This window comes from Dermochelys coriacea, chromosome 4 (assembly GCF_009764565.3).
Source record: "Dermochelys coriacea isolate rDerCor1 chromosome 4, rDerCor1.pri.v4, whole genome shotgun sequence".
Taxonomy (NCBI): Eukaryota; Metazoa; Chordata; order Testudines; family Dermochelyidae; genus Dermochelys; species Dermochelys coriacea.
This window is the reverse complement of record NC_050071.1, coordinates 54,412,060-54,437,357: the sequence shown is the minus strand read 5'-3', so window position 1 is coordinate 54,437,357 and position 25,298 is coordinate 54,412,060. Positions and strand designations below refer to the sequence as shown.

The window sequence follows — 25,298 nt, the reverse complement described above, 5'->3', positions numbered from 1 at the left end:
CCTCCACATGGTCTTAAAAGGAGTGGAGGATAGATAGGCCCCACAATGGCATGGGAGGTTTAAAAAAGAGCCTGTGGACTTAGTGGCCCCATCCCCACTGCCTCAAATGTCAGTCTTGGAGAGGGGAGTTAAAAGGGGAAGACTTAGCGCTGTGCAGGACTGACCAGGGAGGAGAATGGAGCTCTGCTTCTCTTGATGGGATAGAAGCCAAATTGCAGTCCATAGACTGAGCTGCCTTGCCAGCCAGATGAACCTCTGTTAGAATGGATGACAAACACTTAGAAGAATCAGCAGAAGCACGGACTGTTTGGAGACAAGCCCAAAAAAAAAGACCAAAGGTTTGTCGGACCGCTCTGTTCCGAGTTGAGTTATTTTTGTCCCTGATTTCCTTTGGACCTTAACACTCTGGAATGGGTAGGAGAGAAGCATGCTTGACCAGAGGGTCTGTTATCTCGGATCTCATGGAGACAGCCAGAGGTGATCTAGCCCATTGGGGGGGCCCTAAGCAGGAATATCCCCACCCAAAAACATATAATAAAAAGCGAATAGGGGCCCCCCTTGAGTGCTTGGGGACCTAAGCAATTGTTTAGTCTGCTTATGCCTAGCGCTGGCTTTGGAGACAGTCACCTACCAGCAGAGACCTGCAGCTGAGTGAGTTGTGCTTTGATGGGCCACAAGAGGTGCCACAAAGGCAATCCAATCACAAGGTACAATTTTTGTGTCATATGTCAGTTGTCAGTGTTTAGTACAGAATACCTTACCTGTACGGCTTGCATATCATTTTAGCATCATCTTATACAGGTAAAAGATATGTTTATACACACACACACACACACACACACACACACTGGACAAATTCCATTAAAGAAAGAAAGTCAAGGCTTACTGACCAATTGATATCAGTACATTGATAAATTGATGACATTTTGTTCTAAATTGCAATACAGATGCAGAACTCACATCTTTGAAGGATCTAACATTTTCCTGATACATTGATTCTAAACAGAACCCAAACTACCTGATGACGTCTACTAACTGTACAAACTATAGTATTATAATCACCTGCCACTCTGGATGATCATCCACCTTTGGGCTGGAACATGGGAATTGTTTACTGTTTAACAGCAAACCACACAACAATTTAATACAAGAAATGAAGAATACTCTATCTAACTGAAACCACACAGGGGATTTGATAGGCAGGCTATAAGTACACAATTTGAATGTGGCCAATATCCTGTGAAAGCACGATCAAATTTTAAAACCCACAAGAGCTCAGACCTTAATTTTATGTCTCAGATGAAGGCACCACCCTCAGCAGCACAACACTGTGTATATATATATTTTTAAACAACAACTCAGAAAGAAGAGCACCACTTATTGAATCTCAGTAACCATTTTTTTTGCAGTACCTGTATTTTCTTAGCATTTCCCCTTTCTTCTATTACTTGCCTGACACCACTTAGCTTGTGAGTTATGACAAGCAGACAACTGTTAGACCTTCTTCTAAAATTGATATTTTGTTTTCTTAGGCATAATTTCCAATATACTTATCTTTGTTTGTTTGTTTGTTTATTTGTTTGTAGAAGGGTTTTTTGCAAGATTTTTCTCATATGAATGAGATGGAAGTTAGGTATGTAGTTCACATTAATCTGAATTAAAATTACAGATGTAAAACACTGACCATGCAAAGATATCCTGCATCAAAACTAATTGGACTCTGCCTAGGGGCAGAGGTCTGCTTACACGTATCCCTTTGCAACATTGGGACTTTAGATTGTAAGCTCTTTGGGACAGAGATAATCTTTCTTAGCACATGTGTTTGTATGGAATGGGGCCCCAATCCTGACTGAGGCCAATAGCAACCTCTCCCCTCCCCACCCCGCCGCAGTACAAATAATACTAATAATAAACCTTTGAGAATCAGGATATGCTTATACCCATGTATGCATAATACGTCCTGAACATATACCATATCCAGCTGTTAAAGTGCATGATGTTTATTGAAACAGGTTTTATTTGACAAGCACTAAAGACTTATGGCTTGCGTCAAATGTATGCTCTGAGCAATATGTAGTACCTGCTAATCTTTTTGTGCTAATTGCACTTTGACTTCCAGTATATCTTTCCTCATCTTATGCTTCAATTGTCATGTTTCAGAGGCATCCAGGATGCTCTTAAGAGGTTTGCAGAAAAAAATTAGCATGTAAACATTAATATGGGGCAAATTTCACCCCAAATGCCTATTTATACACAAATATTACAGATTGCAATTTAATCACTCATGTCTGAAAATGTAGCTTTCCATGTGACGTGTGTGTGCATGTGTGCTAGTTTATAATGATTTAGGGCTGGATTTCACTGGACTTTGGTTTAGACCTTTAATGAATACTTGCATTTAATATACTATACATACATGTTAAAATTTCCAATTTAACAAACAAACACTGAAGCCAGAAATATTTCATTCTTTGTCAACTTTATTTATTTGTAAACACTTTATTTTGTTCTTATTATGATGCTGCAGGAATTGTGTCCTATCTGTTGCCACAGCTTTTATTTACTTTCCTATCAGTGCTGTAACCCAGCAACAGCATTGGGAACACAGAAATGGAAAATAGGATACACCAGAGGGCACCAATACCTGTATCGTGCATTCACAGAAAATCAATCATATGAAATAGAGCCACCACATTTTAATAGATTTTCCCTTGAAAGAGATGAAGAGGAAGATGTAGCCTTTATTCCAGGTCAGGAATATGCACATTCCTGAGAATCAAGGCTTGCGCTAATGAATTGCTGTGCATTTTCTTAATAGTGTCTTTGTATATATTCACAAAATCTATTAACTAGCTGCTTAGTGTCTCCCCCAACCCTAAGAAATGTTCTGGTAGCAGTAACGGTCAGGACTGTTTTTTTCCTAAGTTTGGCAATGAGATGGGGACCTTTCTTTTCAGATGTGGAACAGATGTTGTAGATACTGATGTTTTTTGTGATCTCTAGGTTGCACTACTGCAGTAAGCTTTACAAGAAAACCAGCAGAAAGTTTTCAGTATTTCAAAAAGCAGTTGCTCACTTAATTGATTTGTAGAAAAATGGCCCCTGGAATTGAAAAAGTTTGTAAACAGTTGTCTTTTTTCTATTTTTTTTGTTATGCAAAATTTGTTATACTTTAATTGCAATTTGTATGAAAGATATTATCAGCATTGTTTACCAACATCTGTTTTGGGGAAACAAAAAAAGTCAGTGTTTTCAGTAATATTCATGAAAAAATAAACTATGTGGGTCTATTTAGAACCTTGAAAAATGAAAACAACTTGGAAGTTTCAATTTTTTCATGAACTTTATTTTTAAATTCAACCAGCTGAGATTGCAAGTATATTCAAAATAGGCTTCCAGTTTGCTTCTGATTGTATATGAAGTATTGACTGTACTATGTGAAGCAATACGTGAATTACACATCATCCTAACAGTTGAGAACTGCTGATGCAGTTGCTGTAGTTGGACTAGATTTGGGAGAGGAGGCTCTGAGCTCTGAAACTGGTCTTATAAAGCTTGTTTGCTGACCTTTCAAGCGGGTTGTAAGACATCTTTTTATTCCAAGTTTGGGCTTGACAGTAAGTGATTGAGTGGAACATTTTGTATTTCTGCTTGGGAAGGAGTAAGACGATGATATTAAAGGTCTTAATTTTACTTGGTGTTCGTGTTTTCATGTCATAAGTTTTCAGAGGCTTGGGATGGATATTTTGTAAGTGTAAATAGCTTTATGAAAGTATTGGGATTTAAATAAATCATTCTTTATTTCCTACTCCTTTGCATTCCCTTCCCTCACATTCAAACATAATAATTTTAAGATGTATTTTCAAATATCCCCATGCTTCACCAGTTTTGGGGGTATGCACAAGAGACTATTGATGACTTACCACCCTTTATCACAACTTACTCTGAAATAACTGTGGTGAGAATTTACAAAATGGTTTATGGTAAAACAAAGTGTTGTGAGCTCTCATTATGACCACCATGGGTGTGACTTGATTCAATATAAATAAAGAAAAAACCACTGGGATTTGACTTTTGAATGCTTCCCCTTACATATTTCATGAGTTATCTATAAAAAAAAATTCAGATGCCATTATCTAGTTAACCTCACAGTTTCATCTTATTCTGTTTGAGTCTCCATTGTTCTAAGAAATATAAGAACTTGGCTCCAGGTCCTCAGAGAGATATAGGTGACTAACTCCCATAGAAATCAGGGGAGTTATGCACCTAGAGACTTTTGAGGATCTGGATTTTACTGTCATGTGTAATAGTGGAACTCTAATAATCCCAGATTATATATTACAGATAAAACTATGGTGGGCTTGCAATGAATGGACTACTTAGAAATTCTGGAGCTCACCGGAGGCTAAAGAAATTATTTCACTTCTGCTTTAAATGAGTTCTGAAGAGTAACCACGCATCAGTATAAAATCAGTTTGAATGCATCTTCTTTGAAACTCGGCTCCACCAATAAAATACAGTCCATTTATGCAGTTTTCTTGCTTATGGGACATTTGTCATCAGAATGCAAAAAAAAACAAATACCTGCTTTGGAGCCATAAACTGAATATATTTAAAAACAGATAGCTTTTGAGACTGAGAGGATTCCATTTCAATTTAAAGTCAGGCTCCATCAATGGATACAACTAGTCTTAGCTGGAGAAAGATCCTCTTATGATTCCTTTGGGACAAATTTATTAAAAGGCTCAAAAGGCCTCACTTTTCACACCTATAGTCAACTGGGGGCACAAAATTACAGCCATTATTAAATGGATGTGTAAACAAGAGCAGTTAGATTTCTAACATGAAGGTGAAATCAGATTTCCATCTGTTACAATTTGTGCCAGCAGATAATTGTGCCTGCAGTTCACTGCTGGTACGCAAGGAAAGGGGCTGTTTTAAAAGTTTTCACCTTTTCCCATAAGACAGAGAAGAAATCCATGTGGACTCCACAAGAGTTAAAAGAAAGCAAATACATAGAACTTTTCATTTTAAAATATTAAATGGCAGTGAATGACATGCTTACAGTCTATAAGTACCTATATGAGAAGATTTTTGATAGGAGAAGGCTTTCTAATCTAGCAAGCAGAAGGTATACCCCTACCAAAGTCCAATGACTGGAAGATGAAGCTAAATAATTCAAATTAGAAATAAGGTGCAGATTTTAAATGGTGAGAGTGATTAACGATTGGAGCAATTTACCTAGGAATGTGATGTCACTTGAAGTCCTTAAATCAAGATTAGATGTCTTTCTAAAGCATATACATTAGCTTAGCTGGAAGTCATGTGCTTGATGCAGGAATCACTGGGTGAAATTCTGTGCCCTGTCTTCTGAGAGAAGTCAAACTAGTTGATTGTAAATTCTTGGCTATAATATCTATGGATTTCAACTTGACTGCAAATTAAGCTACCGAAGACACTATAAAGTGAAATACACAAAAGGCCAATTTGAATTGTACCTTAGTAAACTACTGAGCTAGGACTACTGAGCTAGGATTTTTTCCACCAAATGCATCCGATGAAGTGAGCTGTAGCTCACGAAAGCTTATGCTCTAATAAATTTGTTAGTCTCTAAGGTGCCACAAGTACTCCTTTTCTTTTTGCGAATACAGACTAACACGGCTGCTACTCTGAAACCTGAGCTAAGACTGTGGCATATCATTAAGGTAGCAATAAGTCAGGTAAAATTCTAAGTTGGTTAGGTTCCACGTGGCTGTGTGGAAAGTTTGATTAGCTCTTTTTGCCTTTCAGAATCAGTTCCTTCATCTCCTGTTGAGTGGATTCAGCAGTGCAGCCATACCCTGCACATGTGTATGCATGTGCAACTCTCAGTACTTGTCTATTCCTGTTCCAGATGCTCTGTATGATGTCATCACAGTGGGAGCCCCTGCAGCACACTTTCAGGGATTTAAGAATGGTGGTCTACGGAAACTGTTGAGTAAATTTGAGGCAGAAAGGCGAAAGTAAGTACTTCTATAAATAATGATTATCTGCTAATCAAATAATAAAACAGTCTTATTTATTAAATGCATAACAGATAGTCTGTTTGGACTAGTTAAGGCATCTTTCATTAAACAGTTCATTAATCTTCCCCTCTCCAATAGATTTCTTTAAATTTTTTTGGGATATTTTATTTATGGCAAGATTTATTTTTTAACTCTGGACTCAACATTAAAGACCTTATAATGTTTTCTTTCTTTATTCCAGGGAGTATAAGGAATATTTAAGATTGGAAACATGTTGCTAAGAAAGTGCTTTGTGCTAAGTGGAGAGTAATTGTAGCTACATTTCAATGTATATATACACACATACAGATAACATGAAAAGTGGAGTAAGAGGCTAATGAATTAAGAGGAGCTATTGTCAGCAGGAGAAAAAAACTTTTGTAGTGATAATCAAGATGGCCCATTTAGACAGTTGACAAGAAGGTGAGGATACTTAACATGGAGAAATAGATTCAATATGTGTGACGACCCAGCCGCTGCCAGTCTCTATTCAAACCCAAGTTAATGGTATCTAGTCTGCATATTAATTCAAGCTCAGCATTTTCTCATTGGAGTCTGTTTTTGAAGCTTTTCTGTCACGAGATTGCCACCTTTAAGTCTGTTACTGAGTGGCCAGAGAGGTTGAAGTTTTCTCCTACTGGTTTTTGAATGTTATGATTCCTGATATCAGATTTGTGTCCATTTATTCTTTTGCGTAGAAACTGTCCGGTTTGGCCAATGTACATGGCAGAGGGACATCGCTGGCACATGATGGCATATCACATTGGTAGATGTGCAAGTGAATGAGCTCCTGATGATGTGGCTAATCTGATTAGGTCCTATGAGGGTGTCACTTGAATAAATATGTGGACAGAGTTGGCATCGGGCTTTGTTGCAAGGATAGGTTCCTGGGTTAGTATTTTTGTTGTGTGGTGTGTGATTGCTGGAGAGTATTTGCTTCAGTTTGGGGGGCTGTCTGTAAGCAAGGACTGGTCTGTCTCCCAAGATCTGTGAGAGTGAGGGATCATTTTTCAGGATAGATTGTAGATCTTTGATGATGCGCTGGATAAGTTTTAGTTGGGGGCTGAAGATGACAGCTAGTGGCATTCTGTTATTTTCTTTGTTGGGCCTGTCCTGTAGTAGGTGACTTCTGAATATTCTTCTGGCTCTGTCAATCTGTTTTTTCACTTTATCAAGCGGGTATTGTCGTTTTAAGAATGCTTGATAGAGATCTTGTAGGTGTTTGTCTCTGTCTGAGGGATTGGAGCAAATGCGGTTGTATCTTAGAGCTTGGCTGTAGACAATGGATCGTGTGGTGTGTCCTGGATGGAAGCTAGAGGCATGTAGCTAAGTATAATGGTCAGTAGGTTTCCGGTATAGGGTGGTGGTTATGTGACCATCGCTTATTAGCACAGTAGTGTCCAGGAAATGGACTGCTTGTGTGGATTGGTCTAGGCTGAGTTGATGCTGGGATGGATATTGTTGAGATCATTGTGGAATTTCTCAAGGGCTTCTTTTCCATGGGTCCAGATAATGAAGATGTCATCAATGTAGCGTAAGTAGAGTAGGGACGTTAGGGGACAAGAGCTAAGGAAGCATTGTTCTAAGTCAGCCATAAATATGTTGGCATACTGTAGGGCCATGCAGGTACCCACAGCAGTGCTGACTTGAAGGTATGTATTGTCCCCAAATGTGAAATAGTTGTGGGTGAGGACAAAGGCACAAAGGTCAGCCACCAGATTTGCCATGACATTATCGGAGATACTGTTCCTGATGGCTTACACGGCTGCTACTCTGAAACCTTTCGTTGAGAAGCATCTCAAAGCAATTCCCCTTTTTGGTCTCTCTTCTCTATCCCATGCTTTCTTCTTCTTTTTCTATCTGTTCTTTCCAAACACCTATCAAGCCTCACAAACACTTCTCATTTCCCCCACTCTTTCCCCTCTTTCATAGTGCTTTTACCCTAGTACAAGCTCCAAAAATAATTGCCTACAGGGATCTTAGGCAGGAAAGTCTGCTTTTTCACCTTGCAGACCTGAGGGAAGGGAGCTGCAGCGGTGATTCGTCTTCTCTCCTCTCTCTAGGGCCCTGGTCAGCAACACTCCTGCTCCTTCCCTTCACTGGCACTCACTATGCAGTTCTGAGCAGGGTGACATGAAGTAGTTATTCTCAGCGGAACAAAGTGGCTGAAGGGCAAAATCACAGGGAAAATATTTTGTATTTTCTCCTCAGTCCATCTGGGATGGAATTGATGAAGCCCAGAAATGGGTTTTTCTCATTTATTTTTCTCTCCCCATAACTCCTATGTACATTAATATGACACCCTTCATCCAAATGGATCCTAAAACCCTTCAAAAAAGTTGGTTGAGCATACAAATTATAAGATCCTTATCACCCATCAATTAGATATACTGTATCTAGCGTTGTGGGGGAATGCGGCAGCTTTTAGCTTTTAAACAATGCACAATAGCACTGCACAAATATATAGGACAGGAAATTAACAATATATCCACCTGAAATTGTGGAGTGAATTTAGGGAGGCAGAAAGTAATTACTCAAGTTGGAAGTGGGTGGGATAGCGGGGCTAAGAGCCTCATTTTTGTGGCAAAGCCCTATAATATCATCAGTGATCATAAGTGGTTAGCACCTAGGGTTTACATTCTGTTTATTCAGGATTCAGGGAAAAGTGCCTTGTAAAGAAGATGCATGATCCCTCTTGGAGCTCCCAGAGTGTGTGTACATACTGCACCATTCCTTAGAAAGGGGCAATGTGCTTCCCACTCCATGCTTGGCTGGTGTAGTAGCGGAGTAGGAGTTAGTGGAGCCATGGACCCACATTCTCCACTCTCCGATCCTCTGTGGGACATCTTGTGCCCCTGGGTTGGGTGATGGGAGGGAGTCCCTGTACTCAAGAGAGCACAAGGACTGTAATTGTGTCTGGCCCTTTCAAGAGAGCCTCCTCCTGGAACTTCCATTCATATCTGGAGTTGGAAATTGATAGTAAGGTGTGTGTCAAAAGACTGAGAATGGCAAGGGGACTGGCAGCCACCTCTTACTTTCATATTCTCTTACTACAAAGGGCCAGATCCCACAGTTCTCTCTGTAGGCTCAGGGATTCTGTGGACTTTAGAGGATGGAGCAGGGAATGTGCTGGTGCCAGTTCCTGGATATGTGCAAAGATATCTCTGTGAGGTAATACAGGTTTGAGCTTTGACTGCCTTTTGCTAGTGAGCTGCTGCAAGGTAACAGAGACTGTCAATATAGCTTCCGGTTGATCCCAGGTGCTAGATGGGATGAAGGTGCAATGAACCAGCAGCCAATCCTGAAAGGACAATTCTTTCCACCACATGAAAGAGGTCCTTTGCCCATGGGTCCCCAACTGGGAAGGGGCAAAGCCTCCAAAATCCACAGTTCCCAGCTGCACCTACTTGAGGAAATAGTACAGGGGAAACTCTGCCAGGGAAATTCACTGATTTTTGTCCTTCTCCTTCTTTGGTCCCCTGCAGGTTTTTCCCTGGGAAGCGATGAAATGGTCCTAAAATGATCTCCCATATCTTAATATTCAAGGCAAAGAAACACTTTAGATAGGCAACATTTGAAAGCAAAGGGAAACATTTAAAAGAACCTTTGATTTTTACTAGGGATAAAATTCTTTTACTGTCGAGAAAACGACTACATTTTATCTGCATGTTTATTTACTACATGAAGATGCTGTGATGACACTTAGCATTTCCATGGGCAGCTTAAAATTTTCTGTTTTACAAAGGGAGCACCTTTTTGAAGCCTTGATTGAGGGGAAAAAGTGACACCTGGTGATATCAGGCAGAATGTAAAGTGAACAGATAAAAATGCAGATATAGCAAGTGTTTCCTCTAGGCTAGTTGTGCTGAAGACTGAAAGAGATTTGAAGAGATTACCTCCCAAACCACCCTGGGAAGAGTCCCTGTAGCCTTCTAGGCAACATTGTCACTGCATACAACAGGAGTGCCTAGTATGTTTTTGACCCCTATTTGATTATTAATACAGCGTCCTGAAATATTCAACAATATCAGCGTACTAACAATTATGCAAAACTTTGACTGGGTGTCTTGACTTTGATTCAAGTCCACCCCTGAAGTAAAATGGCAAGAGGTAGAGTTAACTGATATCAAGGTTATGCTCCATCTACTACAGTCTGTGAGGCATAATTGCATTTTTAATTGTCAAATCAAATGGAATAAAATTCATTGCAAGATAGTTTACCAAGGCAAAAAAAATAGTTCTATATCATTTGGAAGACTGGTTAAAGGAATTTGAAAACACACGGAATTCCTTTTCACCATGAGGAAGGAATGAGAGGTACTGTGGAGTCCTGTTATAAAGAACAATATTTTTGTAGCTCTTATGTGATCATTATAACCAAATGATCAGTACATCCAGATACTTAAAACAATGAATTTTCTAAATAAAGAACTTACACAATAAAAATCAAAAATTCAGCTTGTAAGGAGAAAGCAAGATTTTGTGGGTATTTGATGCCAAGACAGGTTAGTCAGGTTCTAACTGGCTCAAGCTGGCATTTCAACAATCTATAAATTTGTTTATCTGAAACTGAGTGAAAATTGTTATGAAGTAATTTTTAATTCAGATGGACAAATAAGCACTAACTCCAAAATCTACTGTATTAATAATAGAAGTGTTTTGCTGTGATGTCTCCAAGACCTTAAAAAGTAAGACATACAGAAGTTTCATATGATTCTTGACTCGGGGAAGAATCTCTTTATTTTCTATAAGGTGGAGAGCCGTGTTGTATTAATAATCTCTAGATAGCATATTTATTTAGTTTAAATGTTTCATGTGCTGCGTTTGTTTTTTTAAGCAACTGTAGTATCTAGCAGAAGGATAAAGAAAATCAATTGTTCGGCTCAATCTTCTGTTGTTCTGCTAATACATACTGCTTCCTCTTCCAGTAAATGGAAAGACCTGTCTTTCCACCAAGCTATGTGGCAGAGTAAACTATTATTTTTAGAATCAAATTGTTCAGGAGCATGAAGTTAGATGTGCTATACATTATATTGATGTAATGCTTCGGTGCTTTAAATGTTCATAAATCATTTTCAAGATACACCAAGGACTTTTTTTCTTATTTAAAAGCTAATTTGGTGCTGTGTGCTTCAGCCAAAACACATAGGCTTGTAATTATAAGATCTTTAATACTCCGCTACTAACCATCAAGGAAAACAGAGGTGCCCCAGAAGCTACATTAGGTTCTCTGATTTGTTTGGAGAGTTTTTTTTTCCTGACAGCTTTTAAGAAGGACCTTGAAATATTTCTAGTCTTTACTAAAATAAACTTGAAGCTGAAAAAGCATTGAACTGATTTTTAAAAGAGCTATAATTATTTGATATGGGTTTAAATGATCTAAACAGACCCTTTTTTATTAAACAGGGTCCATAGCTTTGATCGAGGTCAGTTTCTTCAATAATGTACTCATTATCAGGGTAATTAAAACAAAAATCTTCAAGGTTCCTATTACCTGTGTCTCATAACCTTCAACCCATTTCCACTCTCTGAGGAGTCTGAAATGGTAATGTTTCACAGAAACCCTCAGTCATGTTGAAATAATAATGACTTGTGTTTGATCTAATTATAGCCTTTATTTTCAAAGGGAAATCACAGCCTGTCACACATAGCACTTTTCAGGGAGACATTACTCTTTGTTCACTTTCCCTCTCTTTGTGTATGTGCTTGAGTCAGAGAGAGGAACATTTTTCAGTGACTATAAAATTAGTGATCAGATTTGCTGGAAATTTTAGCAGAAAACCTCAGCAGCTTGCCAAATCATTAATTTGGTATGTAAAAATCTTATCAAAATATTTTTCTGTTTACTAGATTCTATGGGCCAGATTGTCACATGCACTTCTATAGGTGTGTGTATCAGAGAAGGGATAACACTCCCACACAAGGTCCACGAATGGTTACAGCCTCTAGGCTTGGGAGAGCACAGAGACAGCTGCCTTTGGTGGACCTGTCGGTTCATATTCCCTCAAAGGGATAGGAGAGTGGCATGGAGGAGATGAAGCTATGGCTCTGTCCTCTCTTCTGCGCCAGCACAAAGAGCGGGTAGGTAGAGGAGAGAACACTGATTCATTATAAACACAGATGTAGCATGTGCACTTCCCCTAAAAGTAGTGCAGTTCCACACTTTTCCAATAAAGGACTTTACCAAAATGGCACAATTTAGCTCTCTGCTTTGGGTTGAGGTACAAGCACAATATTTTTCTCCTGAGAACTGTGCTTAGTTACTGTGGACCAGATTCTCCTCTGTGTTAGGGCATTTTGTACCATTCAACCGACACACAGCAATCCTAAAGTTGAATTACGTGAACGAGAGAGGATCTCCCCAAAAGGCAGAACCACGGTCATGTAGAGCAACCAAAGCAGTTCCGGTGCCACTATCCCTGCAGCCCAACTGAGGCGGCTGCATAGGGCTGGGGAAAGGGAGTATACCCAGAATGGTCCTACACTTAGCTGATGATTGGCTGCCACAAGCATCTTAGGGACATTGACAGCTGAGGGCACTTAGAACAGCCAGCAAGCTGTCCTGAGTGATGATGGGGAGTGGGATGGAAGGGTACACAAAGGCAAGCTATGCACACTACCATCTCCAAGCCACAAAATCTGGCCTTGGCTGTATCTGAGGATCATGGCCCATGATGATGACTTCATAAAAACAGATAGATTAGATATAACATAGAATTTTCCTTTTTTTAATTTATAAAGTGGTATAGCTGTGTTGGTCCCAGGATATTAGAGAGAGAAGGTGAGGGAGGTAGTATCTTTTGTTGGACCAACTTAGGTTGGTGAGAGAGACAAGCTTTTGAGATTACAGAGAGCTCTTCTTCAGTTTGATTTAGTATTCTGGACTGTGGTTTTTAAAAAAGGCCTAAGGAACTTAGTTGCACAGCTCCCTGTGAAATTCAGTGGGGAAGCTGGGTGCACAACTCCCAAAAGTCTGATTGAAAATCCCAGGTGAGTGGATTAAGAACATAAGAATGGCCATACTGGGTCTGACCATCTAACCCAGTATCCTGTAGTTCAACAGTGGCCAATGTCAGGTGCCCCTGAGGGAATGAACAGTAATCATCAAGTGATCCATTCCCTGTCACTCATTCCCAGCCTCTGGCAAACATAGGCTAGGGACACTGTCCTTGCCCATCCTGGCTAATAGCCATTGAGGGATCTATCCTCCATGAATTTATCTAGTTCTTTTTTTGAAGATTCAGATTTATTTCCTAGATGCAATAAGTTTGCCATACTTTTATCAATTTAATTTTCCTCATAACTTTTCATTTTAGAAATTGTATCCATGAAACTATAAGTGATGTTTAAACAATAATCCACTGGCTAGGTAGGCAGAGTCATATATGTATTTGTTCACGTTTATTTTGTGAGGGATGTTTTTTGTGCAATATGCACCTTATCAATTCTGCATTTTAACATCAGCAATTATTACTGTGGGAAACACTGGGTCAAATGTTCATTATTAAAAGATTTTAACCCCTTTGCAGATGGTAGCAATTTAACTCAATTACAAAAATTAGTCAGTGAACAGCAGGAGTAGAATTGGAGTTGCATGGAATGCCATTAAGAACTAGACATTTAGCATATTGCAGTACTTCTTGCCAAACAAACTGTGTTAACTTAGAGTTAAGAGTGCTGAAATAATTAATATAACCTTTATTTAAATTGTGCCACAACTGCATTGCCGTTAAAAAAAAATCTAAAAATTGAAATGTTCACGTAAGGTAATCTGCATATAATTGATTATCAGCAATACTATTATGTGAAAGTTATGTTATACATTCCAATAAACAGTTTTACTCTAATCCAGAAGATATAAGAAAAGGAGTACTTGTGGTACCTTAGAGACTAACAAATTTATTTGAGCATAAGCTACAGCTCACGAAAGCTTATGCTCAAATAAATTTGTTAGTCTCTAAGGTGCCACAAGTCCTCCTTTTCTTTTTGCAAATACAGACTAACACGGCTGCTACTCTGAAACCAGAAGATATAATTATACTCTCTTTCAAATATACATCATTATATACTTTACATGTCAAGGGTTATTATTTTTACATTGCATCTGATTTCACATCCACAACATTTCCTTTCACCAGTGCACAAGTTTAGTCTCAGTTGTAACATCCTGCATTCAGCTTTTGTACTGATGTGCCTGTCATTTAAAAGTTTCTTCGTCAGCTTTATTGACAGGGCCTCATGCATCATTTTTCTGTAATACTATTTGTGAAATTTGTATATGAAAATTGAATTCTGAAAAATATCCTGGGCACAAGGTAATTATGGAAATGACTTCTCTGGTGAATCTTGAAATACAGAAGCCTTTTCATCAGATATGGAGACAAAATTAGAAACTTCAAAAATCTCCAAAAGGAATAATTTTAATTGTTTTGAATTTGAAAACTAATTGCTGAATTTCTTTGAAATTTTACCAAAAGCTTTTTATGGTCACTGAGAGTTAACCTTAACATTCTGAAAGCCTAAAGATTTTTGGTTGTTTAGTGTCTTTCAAAGTATGGCAAATCAAACCACATAAGAGCTGATTGACCACCAGTGCCTTCCCAAAATTCACTCTGTTTGCTCAGAAGGACAGATAAGGTTTCCCAAAATTAACTAAGAGAGAATCATAGAATAGCTCAGCCTACTGCAGCACAAAGAATCATGGGATGTGCCTCCAAAAGTCCTAGTGAGTCACACACATGGTTGAGTGTAGCACCAGTGAGGACACAGTAATTTGGGTATGGCTCAGTGGAGTGGCTATTCACAGTTGGGCTAGGCTAACCCAGGTGCTAATCATCCTGGCTAACTCTGCACTGAAGACAGCCTGAGAGGGGAAGCAGCATGGAAGACAGAAAATGAAGAACAGATTACAGCAGTATTTCAAGTTGCAATTCAGCAAAGTACTTACGCATACTTAAATCTGGATGATTTAAATGGGACATAAATACGTGATTAAGTACTTTGCTGTATCAGGGCTACAGTGAGAGAAAACCAAGAAACAGAGGCAGTGGAAGATGCACTAACAGGGAAAGCAATAAAAAGAGAGGACTGAGAGAAAATTGAAATGAGAGAAAGCAATAAGAGTCAGAAAAACAAACAGGAGGATTATGGTTCAAATCCTGTTCAGTGAAATGAAGGAAGAAATAAAGGCTACATAGAGAGAGAGACAGGAGAAGATACAGAAGAAGGATGAACAGTGGCAGCCAGGGAGATAGAGTACACACTGTTTTGTTATCAGTAACATACCATGAGCCTGCACACTTGGGAAACTGGTAGTTCCAGTTACATGAAGAAGGGTTAAATATTGTGTGAATTCAAATATCATCTGTTTGTGGATAATTATTCACATATTTACAGTTCTCATCTTGCTGTACAGTTCAGCTACAGTCTACTAGAACCACCCTGCATCAAAGCTTTCCCCTGTCCTTGTCATTCTGAAACTCTCTAGCTCTTGCCACACCTGTCTAGTGTGCTCTCTGCTGAGTGGATAGCAAAGTGAAATGAACTCTGCTACAGAGCCCAAAGGAGCAGAGCAGAGTGTAGAGAACCCAGATGCTGCATTCTGTCCCTTTTTGCTAAGTTAGGGCTGCAGTGTGAAACTTACCAAAGATTTTGGGTAGCTTTACTTTCAAGCACAATTCTGAGTGGCAAAGGAAGGATCTTGTACAAGACGGTGAGGGGAAAGAGGCAATAGATCAAAGGAGAAGTAGGGGAGAGAACTAATAGACATGTACATTATTAAATGATAAAGACATGAAAATCTGGAAGGACTGAAAGGCAATAAAGAAATGAAAAAGGATGGTGCTTGGTTAGGAAAGGAAAGGAAAGGAAAGGAAAGGAAACAGGGAATACAATTTCAGCAGGAGACTCAAGGCATCAATACACCTAGTTTGTAAACAATGCAAAAGGAAATCAGTGAGTTTGTGGGGGGCATTTGAGTGTTTTAGCAACAATTAATTTCCTCCCTTTTCCTTAGTCTTTTCTCCACTGGTTCTATGCTTTCATTTGTCTAGTGAAATTAGACATGTGACCCTTTTCATTGGAAAGAACTCCTGTCCTTATCATTTTGTGGGCTGCTTAAAACCTATTATGAACCCTTGATCAATTAAGCGTTAATGACCCATTTTGGAGAACTTCACCAGATAGGTAATAACCTACTAGAGGTGTTAAGATGAAAATCTAGGGAGCCTAATGCTTGTTCTTATTACCCAACCAGTGTGGATCTTTGAACATGCCGTTAATGGTAATATAAACCTTTTTTCCCCTCCACAATTAAAAAATAAAAATTCAAGGATTTTCCTTTCCCCTACCCCTCGCTTGGCATGATCATCCTTCAGAGTACCATGGGAATAATTAGTTTGAATAACATTATCTGGAGTGTTCATCGATGAATAGTCTCCTGTCCTTGTTCCAGCAGGGACTGCTTTTTAGCCTTTCAGGACGACAGATTTAAATAGTGTCAATAAAGATGTATAGTAAAGCTTAAAATACCTACCATTCTTGTCATAGAAATAATGAGAACTTGTATCTTGTGCACAGTTAACCGTCTGGCTATTTACAGTGGAAACGATTTATGACATTCTATAACTGTCTCCACATTTGTTATTACAGTACTGGATACCAGTGTATTTACTATTCACCTGAAAACACAGCCAAGGCAAAAGAAGTTCTCAGCAACATCAATCATCTACAGCCCCTCATATCAAGCCATGCAGACCTGCTGCTTAATTCTGCAAGCCAGCATGCTCCAGACAGCTTGAAGAATTCTTTAAAGATGCTTTCAGAAAAGTAAGATACAAATCTTTACTGCAATGGAAAATGGAATAAGCAAATGCCTAGCTGCTGTCTTTTTCTGCATAAATTGTCTTTCAGAGCATCAGGAAATGTTAAATATGCTGTGTAAAAATCAGCTTCAAAATGTTGCCATAGGAAAAGAACACACTAGTCATATTTCTATTTGCATTATTATTGAGCATTTCTTTAGGCTTTCCATGTTGGAAATAATGCAGTTTATAGAGCAAGAGTTGGTTTTATTTGAAAGTATAATTTTTATTTCACGTCTTTCCTTTCCTCTAGTGGTCACACACTGGGAATTTACCAAAGATAAAGTGTCTTGAATTTGAGGGATGATAAGCTATTATTTGTTCCCATTCCATGAAACTTCTGACTACTTACTGAACCTACCACTTATAGTGGAGGCCATTCTAGTGAGTCAGTTCTGGACCAATAGCATGACGATGACCATGGAAGGCAGTGTGGTCTGGAGGAATGAGAACAGGAATGGAAGTCAAGAGATCTTAGAGTCTAATCCTGCTTTTACACTGACTAACTTCGTGGCTTTGGGCATGTCACTTCCTGCCTTAGTTTCCCTAACTCAAAAATAGGGATAATAGTTACTCAGCAACTGCATGGGATCATTGTGGGGTTAGTTAATTCATGTCTGTAGCGTACTTTGAAAATATAATATGCTATGCAAATACTAAGTATTTGTCACAGGGTGACTGGTCCCTGTGTGTAGAAGTAGGCCCAGCTCCTCTATGTCAAAGTAGGTCAGCTAAATCCAACCAATTAAAAGGGACGATGCTTCACCTGGGCGTGCAGAGGAAAGGAAATGGGAGGTGGAAAGGAGTATTGGGACAGGCTGTGCCTGGGGAAGGGATGTCATCGTGGAGTGGAGCTAACTCCTTTGATGGGTCCCTGGAGCAAGAGGCCAGGTGTTGAGGGATGCATTCCTGGCGCTACTGCTCCAAGAAGGGCACAGAGTTGGCTAGAGCTAGGAAACTGCTACAGGATCCTGAGTGGGGTGGCCCTGAAGCCTGAGAGAAAAGGAGTGAATTCAAAGACAGTTTTTCTGTATTTTCAGTTGCCTGTTTTAAGAAAATAAACCTTCTTAAAGGAGACTGGGCATGGTGGCAAGTGTTTAGGAGCTGGGGAGAAGCTCTGCCAGTATTATTACTGTGACCACTACCTTGAAGACTATACCCTCTGTAATGTGATCTCTCTCTGACTTTACAGCACTACCAGTAATCATTTCACGTTGGCTCCAACTATTGGAGCAACATTATGATCTGTTGAGCAGGAATACACTAACAATACATCTTTCAATATGGGAGATTCAAATTTGAATATTGATCTCAGTCTCATTCTGTGAAGAAGGCATTGTAAGCACAATGCATGCCCATTTACCTGTGAAGTCAGGTATTAACAAAAATGTGAAGTCAACAAGGAAGCAGCGCATAGGAAGTACACATTCCGTGAAGAAGGGGAGTCGAATGTTGCTCTCAGTTACAGTTGTGCAAATCCACAGTAACTCCAGTGAGAACAATACAGTTCTGGTGGATTTGAGTGATGTAACGGAAAGCAGAATTTGGCCTGAAAAAAGGGAGGAACCTCATTTTGCTCAGTAGCAATTACTGATGACTATTCAGCAATAATATTGATGGGACTCTGGAGGGAGCCATGTCGAGATCCCCTGGCAAGAGCAGAGCTTCTGTGATATGGGAGTATTCAAAGAAGGAGGAGGAAAGTTGTACTGGGATAAAATATAAAAGATCTATAAAAAGATGCAGATTTCAGCACCTTACTACTTAGGAACTAGAGTTTCAGTCCTAACCAGGTTCTCTCCTCTTCCTCCTACCTCCTGTAATTCTTTGCCTTATTGAGTGGGGAGGAAGTAGAAGCCCTGGGAAATGAGGCAGAGGACAGTTGTATAAATAATGTTGCACTGGGAGGGCACCCTATTTTAGAAGCTGGGAAGAAAATCCCTTCAGAAAAGACAACCCAGTGTGATGGTTCTCTGGGTATCCAGGACTGAGAGTCACCTTGTAACCGCAACCTCCAGTATGAGGGAATCTTGATTGTGTTTGGCTGGGGGGGAAGCTCCTGAACACCACCAGCCTGTCAGTCACTCAAGCCCTTTGCTCTGGGGTGTGCCAGCATGTACTTTGCCTTGCAGTTTAACAGTAGGTGCACCTGAGTCCCTCAGTCTCTTTGAAGCATTTCCCTTGGTTATTCAGCCACTGACACTGGCTCCTCATAGAACTACTAGGACTGCTGTTCTGAAGGAAACAAACACACCAGCTTGTGAGATTCAGTTCAGGATCAGCACTTTGCTTTAATATCACAACACTGAGGTTGTTTGTAATGAAAACAGTAAGTTATTATCAAAGATTCAAGCGATCATGAGTAAGGATATTAGAAACAAATGGTTACATATGAAACAAAATTATAACACACTTTCTAGAGACTAAATTTAGCTAACAGGTTAACCTCCAGTCTAAAGAAGCTTTATCTCACCCAAAGTCTTTTGGAGCATTTTCAGCCAAGGTTGGCTGAGATTCCCTTCTGATGAAAGTAAGCAGGCTGTCCATTCATTTCGTAGGTGCAGGATGAAGGAGTGTCTGTTTCCCTGCCTACATATATCTCCAAAGTTCACAGACTGTCCTCAGGGACAGATAACCACCTGTGGCTTGGTTTTTTTGTGTACTGCTTTCTTGTTGATGTGACATCTTTAACATCTGACTTCATATGTAAATGGGCATCCACTGTGCATACAATGCTTAATTTACATTCCAACAGAGAGCTGTACATTTCTTATCTCCTGTCTGGAAGAAAACCCATTTCTCACCTCCGCTAGTGACTAATATCTTGATACAGACTTTAAAAAATAATGTCAGTATATATACATGACTGCTTACATAATCCCTATACATACCTTTCACAAAGATATTGATGACCATTGTGACCCCTGGTTTTCCATTAAGACCTCATATGACGTTCTTTGATGAACCATAATGTACGTACCACAATCAAGATATTGCTTGACCTCCGTTCCTGTTGGCACTATGGGGTTCTTGGGTCACACCCAAGATATTTTAGAAACTTCATAAAAGATAGATTAGGTGGTGGTTTAGTTGTGTGTACTAATATGGACTTTAAGGACTAGGATTAAACCACTAGTTAACATATGAACTCAGGTTCCCAGAACTGAAAAGCTAATACTCTAACCCAAGTGTCACTATAGCATCCTAAAAGAAAAGGAGTACTTGTGGCACCTTAGAGACTAAGGTGCCACAAGTACTCCTTTTCTTTTTGCGAATACAGACTAACACGGCTGCTACTCTGAAACCTATAGCATCCTAGCAACTTTCCATACAGTTGGCAACACTGCGACTAAGAACTAAGAGAATGTTTCTTGTCATGTTTTGAGGTGCATTGACAGAGTTTCATGGTGAAACATTTATAATGAATCTGTACTTTTCTTTATTCTAGCAAATGCTACTAGTCCCTTAATTTCATGTGTACCAAATACATATTTTAATACATTTTACATAAATTATTTAAATTATTTCTAATTTGAAATTCTTTTGAATAGGTCAGAGTTCAGGGATCTGCCCAATAATGGGATTGCTTATTTATAACAAAAGTTCACTGCTTGGGCCATTAATTAAAATATGTAATATTAGTGCTTCATTTGAGGGTGGCATAAAAATTGGCTTTAATACAAGGCAGCAGAAGCAGAGTGGATATCCAGTACTGATACTGTCTAATTTAACAACTGATCAGCCTGCTTAAAGCTAGCTGGAGATAGACATGGAGTTAGGAGTGGGTGTGGTGCTGATCCTCGAGTGGCAAATAGTGATATTACTATGCCTAAAAATTAAAATTGGAAGACAAACTAAAAGAAATCCATACACTTATTTCTAACCTGAAACCCATTCCCAGTGCATGTACCTCCATACATCCCATATATGACATTATTTCTATTAGCATCATGTCTCGAAAGATCATAAAATGTAAAAATAGCCTGTGATGAGGAAGGTTGACACTATGCTCCCTTTTTAGCAGTCAGAGAACTCTGTTTCAGACTCAGTTGTGTCATAACCCCTTTTACCACCAGCCAAGCCCACCTCAGAGGTCATTCTGGGTGGGCTGGGATTACAACCCTGCAGGACCCTGTCCACTTTCAACCTTGGGTGAGTCTGTGTATATAGAAATGCTGCTTTAAAAGATGTTCGCTAGCAGAAAGCTAAAAATAAGTGTATCTGAGACAGAGAAAAAGGAAAATATTATGGTGGAAATATTGCAATAAATGCAGTAAATCTTTTTATTTGGGTTTTGTTTAGGCATAGAGAGCTTTGCATCTCGCGCAAAAATTACAGCAAAAAGCCCATCACAACAGTGATTGCAGAGTGCTGTTTGTTTTTCTCTCTGTGCATTGGGAAGGGTTTTACCATTCATACATCATTCACAATTTGCTGCAATGATTCTTTGATTTTTTTTATTTGCATTCATTCATTAACATTTGTGTTAATTAAAGAAGCCCTTGTCTGTCCACAAATGTATCAGCATTTGCAGCTTGCTTGGAGCTTGCTGAATGTATTCCAGCTATGCCTTTTTTTCTTTCTCTTTTTGCCTCAAAATTATTCATTAGTCTGGTACTAAAAGCATTTGCAAGTTTGCATTTCTTTGTGCATACTGGTCTTGCAGGGATTAGCACAAATTATAAATAGTGATGTTCTGTGAATTTAGTTGCACATAAGAAAATGTTCTGATTGGACCATTCCTGTAGTTATCCAATGGAGTTTTTGAGTCTGTATGAGGAAAAATGGAACCTCTCATCTCATTTCCATGCCAGTTTGTTTCTTCAGTTTATTTTTTGTAAAAACATTTACACCTTATTAACTATTTAATAATAATGCCTAGATCCTATGTATACTTTTCAACAGTAGACCTCAAAGCACTATACAAGGAGATATAATTTCCCAATTGGGAAACTGAGGCACAGAAAGGTAAAGTGACTTGCACAAGGTCACCCAGCAGGCCAGGGGAAGTGCTAATCCAGTGCTCTGTCTGCTGGACTATAGATTTCTGGATAGGTAGCCAAATATATAGTATAGGCAGAGTGCTGCCTATAATTAAGGTTGTTCAACACTTTCCATTACAAGATCCTGTTTTTCAGTTACTCATAACTTTCCAAGTTTTAACTGGGCTGAAATTTTCCGTGCCAGGGGTCTGCCTCAGGCTGAATTTTTAAGAAAGCCTCAGCGAAAATGATTCAGCCATTCAGAGATGGAGATTTGGGAAAAATACATTGTTGTGACTGTGTTAAAAATTATTATAGCAGTTTAGTAGAGAAGTTTCTAGAACCTCAATGCTACAGGCAGGGTCCTTAAATTTGGCGTGGGTGGGTTGCCCTGTGTCAGGGATGTACTATTCATCATCCCTGTCAAATGCTGCCCAAATTTTCCCAGGTTAGAAGCTCTAAATAATCTCAGTTTACGCATGCTCAGTAAAACTTTGTTATACTTTTGGCAACAGTAATTTTCCTAAGATTCTATCGGACTGAACACCTCCATGCCGTGGCTCCAGGGCTGAGTGGGACTTTCTCTGCATTTGTACCAGATGCAGTCACTAAGAACAGGGACAATTTCGCTCTCCTGTGTTCTCATACCCTCCCCTGCTGGAGGCCAGGCAGCAAGGAAGAGAAGGAGGAATTGGCCTGACTCAAATGCCAGAAGCAGTATTGGCCAACCCCAAATGTTAAAAAAAACCAACTAAGCAAACAAAAACAAAAAATCCCACAACCATGAGTTACACCTGAAAAATCATGATTGGCATACAAATCTTGAGTTTTTAAATAATAATAATAATAGTATTAATAAATAATTAACAATAGATTTGGGGTTCTTTTTATTTATCTTCTGGATTCTGAGCCTTTAGGATGCATTTGCTTTATGTTTTTTCTCTGTAACTATGAGGGTTCAAAAGTTCCTAATGCCAGCAGCAGGGGCTTTAAGAAAAATACCAAATATTTCAAGTTTATGATAAAACCATGAGAGTAGACCACACACCCCTCCAGAACCTGGAATTGAACCCAGGAGTCCTGAATCTCTGCAGTCCTCTGCTGTCAGCAAATAGCTGTAAAACCCTTTTCCTGATTGGAAAGTACACCTGGCAGCTCTCCATTGTTGTGTGCAATGGCCATGCCAGCTACACAATTCAGATGCGCTCCGACTTGGAGTGGAAAAGAGATATTGGCTCTCATGGGCCTGTGGGAAGAGAGGCTGTGCAAGCACGACTATGGACCGGTCACAGCAATGCAGATATCTGCAAGCAGAGTACACAGTGGATACAGAAGAAGGAGTATGATAGGGACCAGCAGCACTGCCATGGTGAAAGCAAAGTAACTGCAGCAGACATACCAGAAGACCAGAGAAATCAACAGTCAATCCAGTGCCAAGCTGCAGACCCACCACTTTTACAAAGAGCTGCATGCCATACTGGGCAGAGACCCCACCACCACCCTGCAGACCACTATCAATATCAGCAAGAAGCCCAAACCACAGGCCCCTGTCATAAACACCAAGGACAAGAAGGATGGGAGACATGCGACTGGTGGATTCCAGCTATGCCATGGGCCAGGACCTATGTGAGACCACCACAGTCCAGTCAGTCCTGGCAGTCGAGCACCGACAAGCCTGATGCTGGGGAACGGGTCCTTGGGTAAGTGTGTAAATGTATTTCCTATAGAGTGGTGGGTCCCCCAACTTAGCAGGACACAGTGATTGCCTTTCATTAATTACTGGTACTAGAAGAGGTAGTATAACAAAGAGAGGTAGAGTTATCTACTTTTTATTCCACTGTAGAGTAAGGCAGCGGGGTGGGAGGGCATGAAGAGCACTTAGTTTGTGTACACAGGGATGTCCCTTGAATCCTTCTCAGAGATATCAATGAAACTTTCATGGAGGTACTCTGCAGTCCTCTCCTGGAGGTTTCTAGGGATGGTGGTAGGACGCTTTCCCACACTAGTTAGCAACAACTTTGGCAGGCACCATTGCAGTACGCAGGCTAGGAGCATAGGGGTCCGGGCGGCTTCAGGACACCAGCAGCAGCTGTGCTCTTTGTGCCTTTGTTACCCTCAGGAGTGATATATCAGCTAAAATCACCACCATCTGTGGAAAATGATGCCAGTATCCAGTGCCATTGCCATATACTCATAGTTACATGCAAATGAGCAATTCCTTCCTCATTTCCCTCACCTTGGTGGGCCATACTTAGCATGGCTGGTGCTGTGAGTGGTACCATGCACAGGCACTTCCAAACAGAAGTGCCAATGAGCTGGTCTTGTTTAAAACTTTAGGGGAGCAAGGGTGGGGAGTTCTGAATCTTAAGTTTCACTTTCCATTGTGACTGTCCTGATGATGACATCTCTGTGTGTTTTATCTGCAGCTGCTGCTATGGCAGCCCTGAGGGATTCCCCCTCCAGACCTGTGGAACGCCTGAGCCAGGTAAGAGAAGAGAAGGAAGAGGACTCAGGATGACATTTTCAATGAGACCCTGCAAGTCAGTGCTGCATCAGACTGTGAGAACAGGGCCTGGACGGTGATCATTGCAGATAGCCTGGAGAAGGAAAGAGTGAAGAGGAGAAAGTCCCATCAGGAAAAGGAGAGGGAGATGCATCTGGATATATTTCACAGATATTATGCAGGACACAGCAGGCAACTGTAATCATTGGGATATTTTTCTCACTGAGATCCAATCTTGTGAGTAAACACCACCAGTGTCCCTTCAATCTACCAAAACCACATTCACCTGCTGAGCCGGTAGCTGAATATCCGTGGAGCTATCAAGGTGGCCAGTGTATGGTTTCATGAGCAAGGGGTAGACTGAGTCTCCCAGGTTCACTATTGGCATTTCAACATTCCCGATGGTAATCTGCTAGTCAGGAAAGAAAGTCCCTGGTTGCAGCTTTCTGAAAAATCCTGCATCCTTAAGATGCGAGTGTCATGTGCGCTTTCCCTGACCAGGCCCACGTTGATGTCAGTGAAACAGTCCCGGTGATCCACCAATGCTTGCATAATGATAGAAAAGTAGCCTTTCAGTTTAGGTACTCTGGGGCAACGTGATCTGGTGGCAAAATAGGGATATGTGTGCCGCCTATTGCTCCACTGCAGTTCAGGAATCCCATTGCGGCAAATCCATCCATTATGTTCTGCACACTGCCAAGAGTTACAGTCCTGCCTAACGGGAGGCGATTAATAGTCCTGCACACTTGCATGACACCAGTTCCCATGGTCCAACTCTAAAGTGATTTCCCACTGACGGGAAGCAATCTGGTATTGCAAGTTTCCGTAGTGCAATCGACAATTGCTTCTTCACTGTCAATACAGCTCTCATTTTGGTATCCCTGTGCTGGAGGGTTGGGTCAAGCTC

The 25,298-nt window shown here is 40.1% G+C and overlaps 1 protein-coding gene across 1 annotated transcript in view; it reads left to right on the top strand.

Moving 5' to 3' along the window:
- Positions 1 to 25,298, top strand: part of INPP4B (inositol polyphosphate-4-phosphatase type II B) — a 521,268-nt gene that overhangs the window by 386,989 nt on the left and 108,981 nt on the right. Inside the window, 3 exon segments of the mRNA XM_043513204.1 lie at positions 5,894 to 6,002; positions 16,695 to 16,871; position 17,106. Of these exon segments, the coding sequence (XP_043369139.1) occupies positions 5,894 to 6,002; positions 16,695 to 16,871; position 17,106 (287 nt within the window).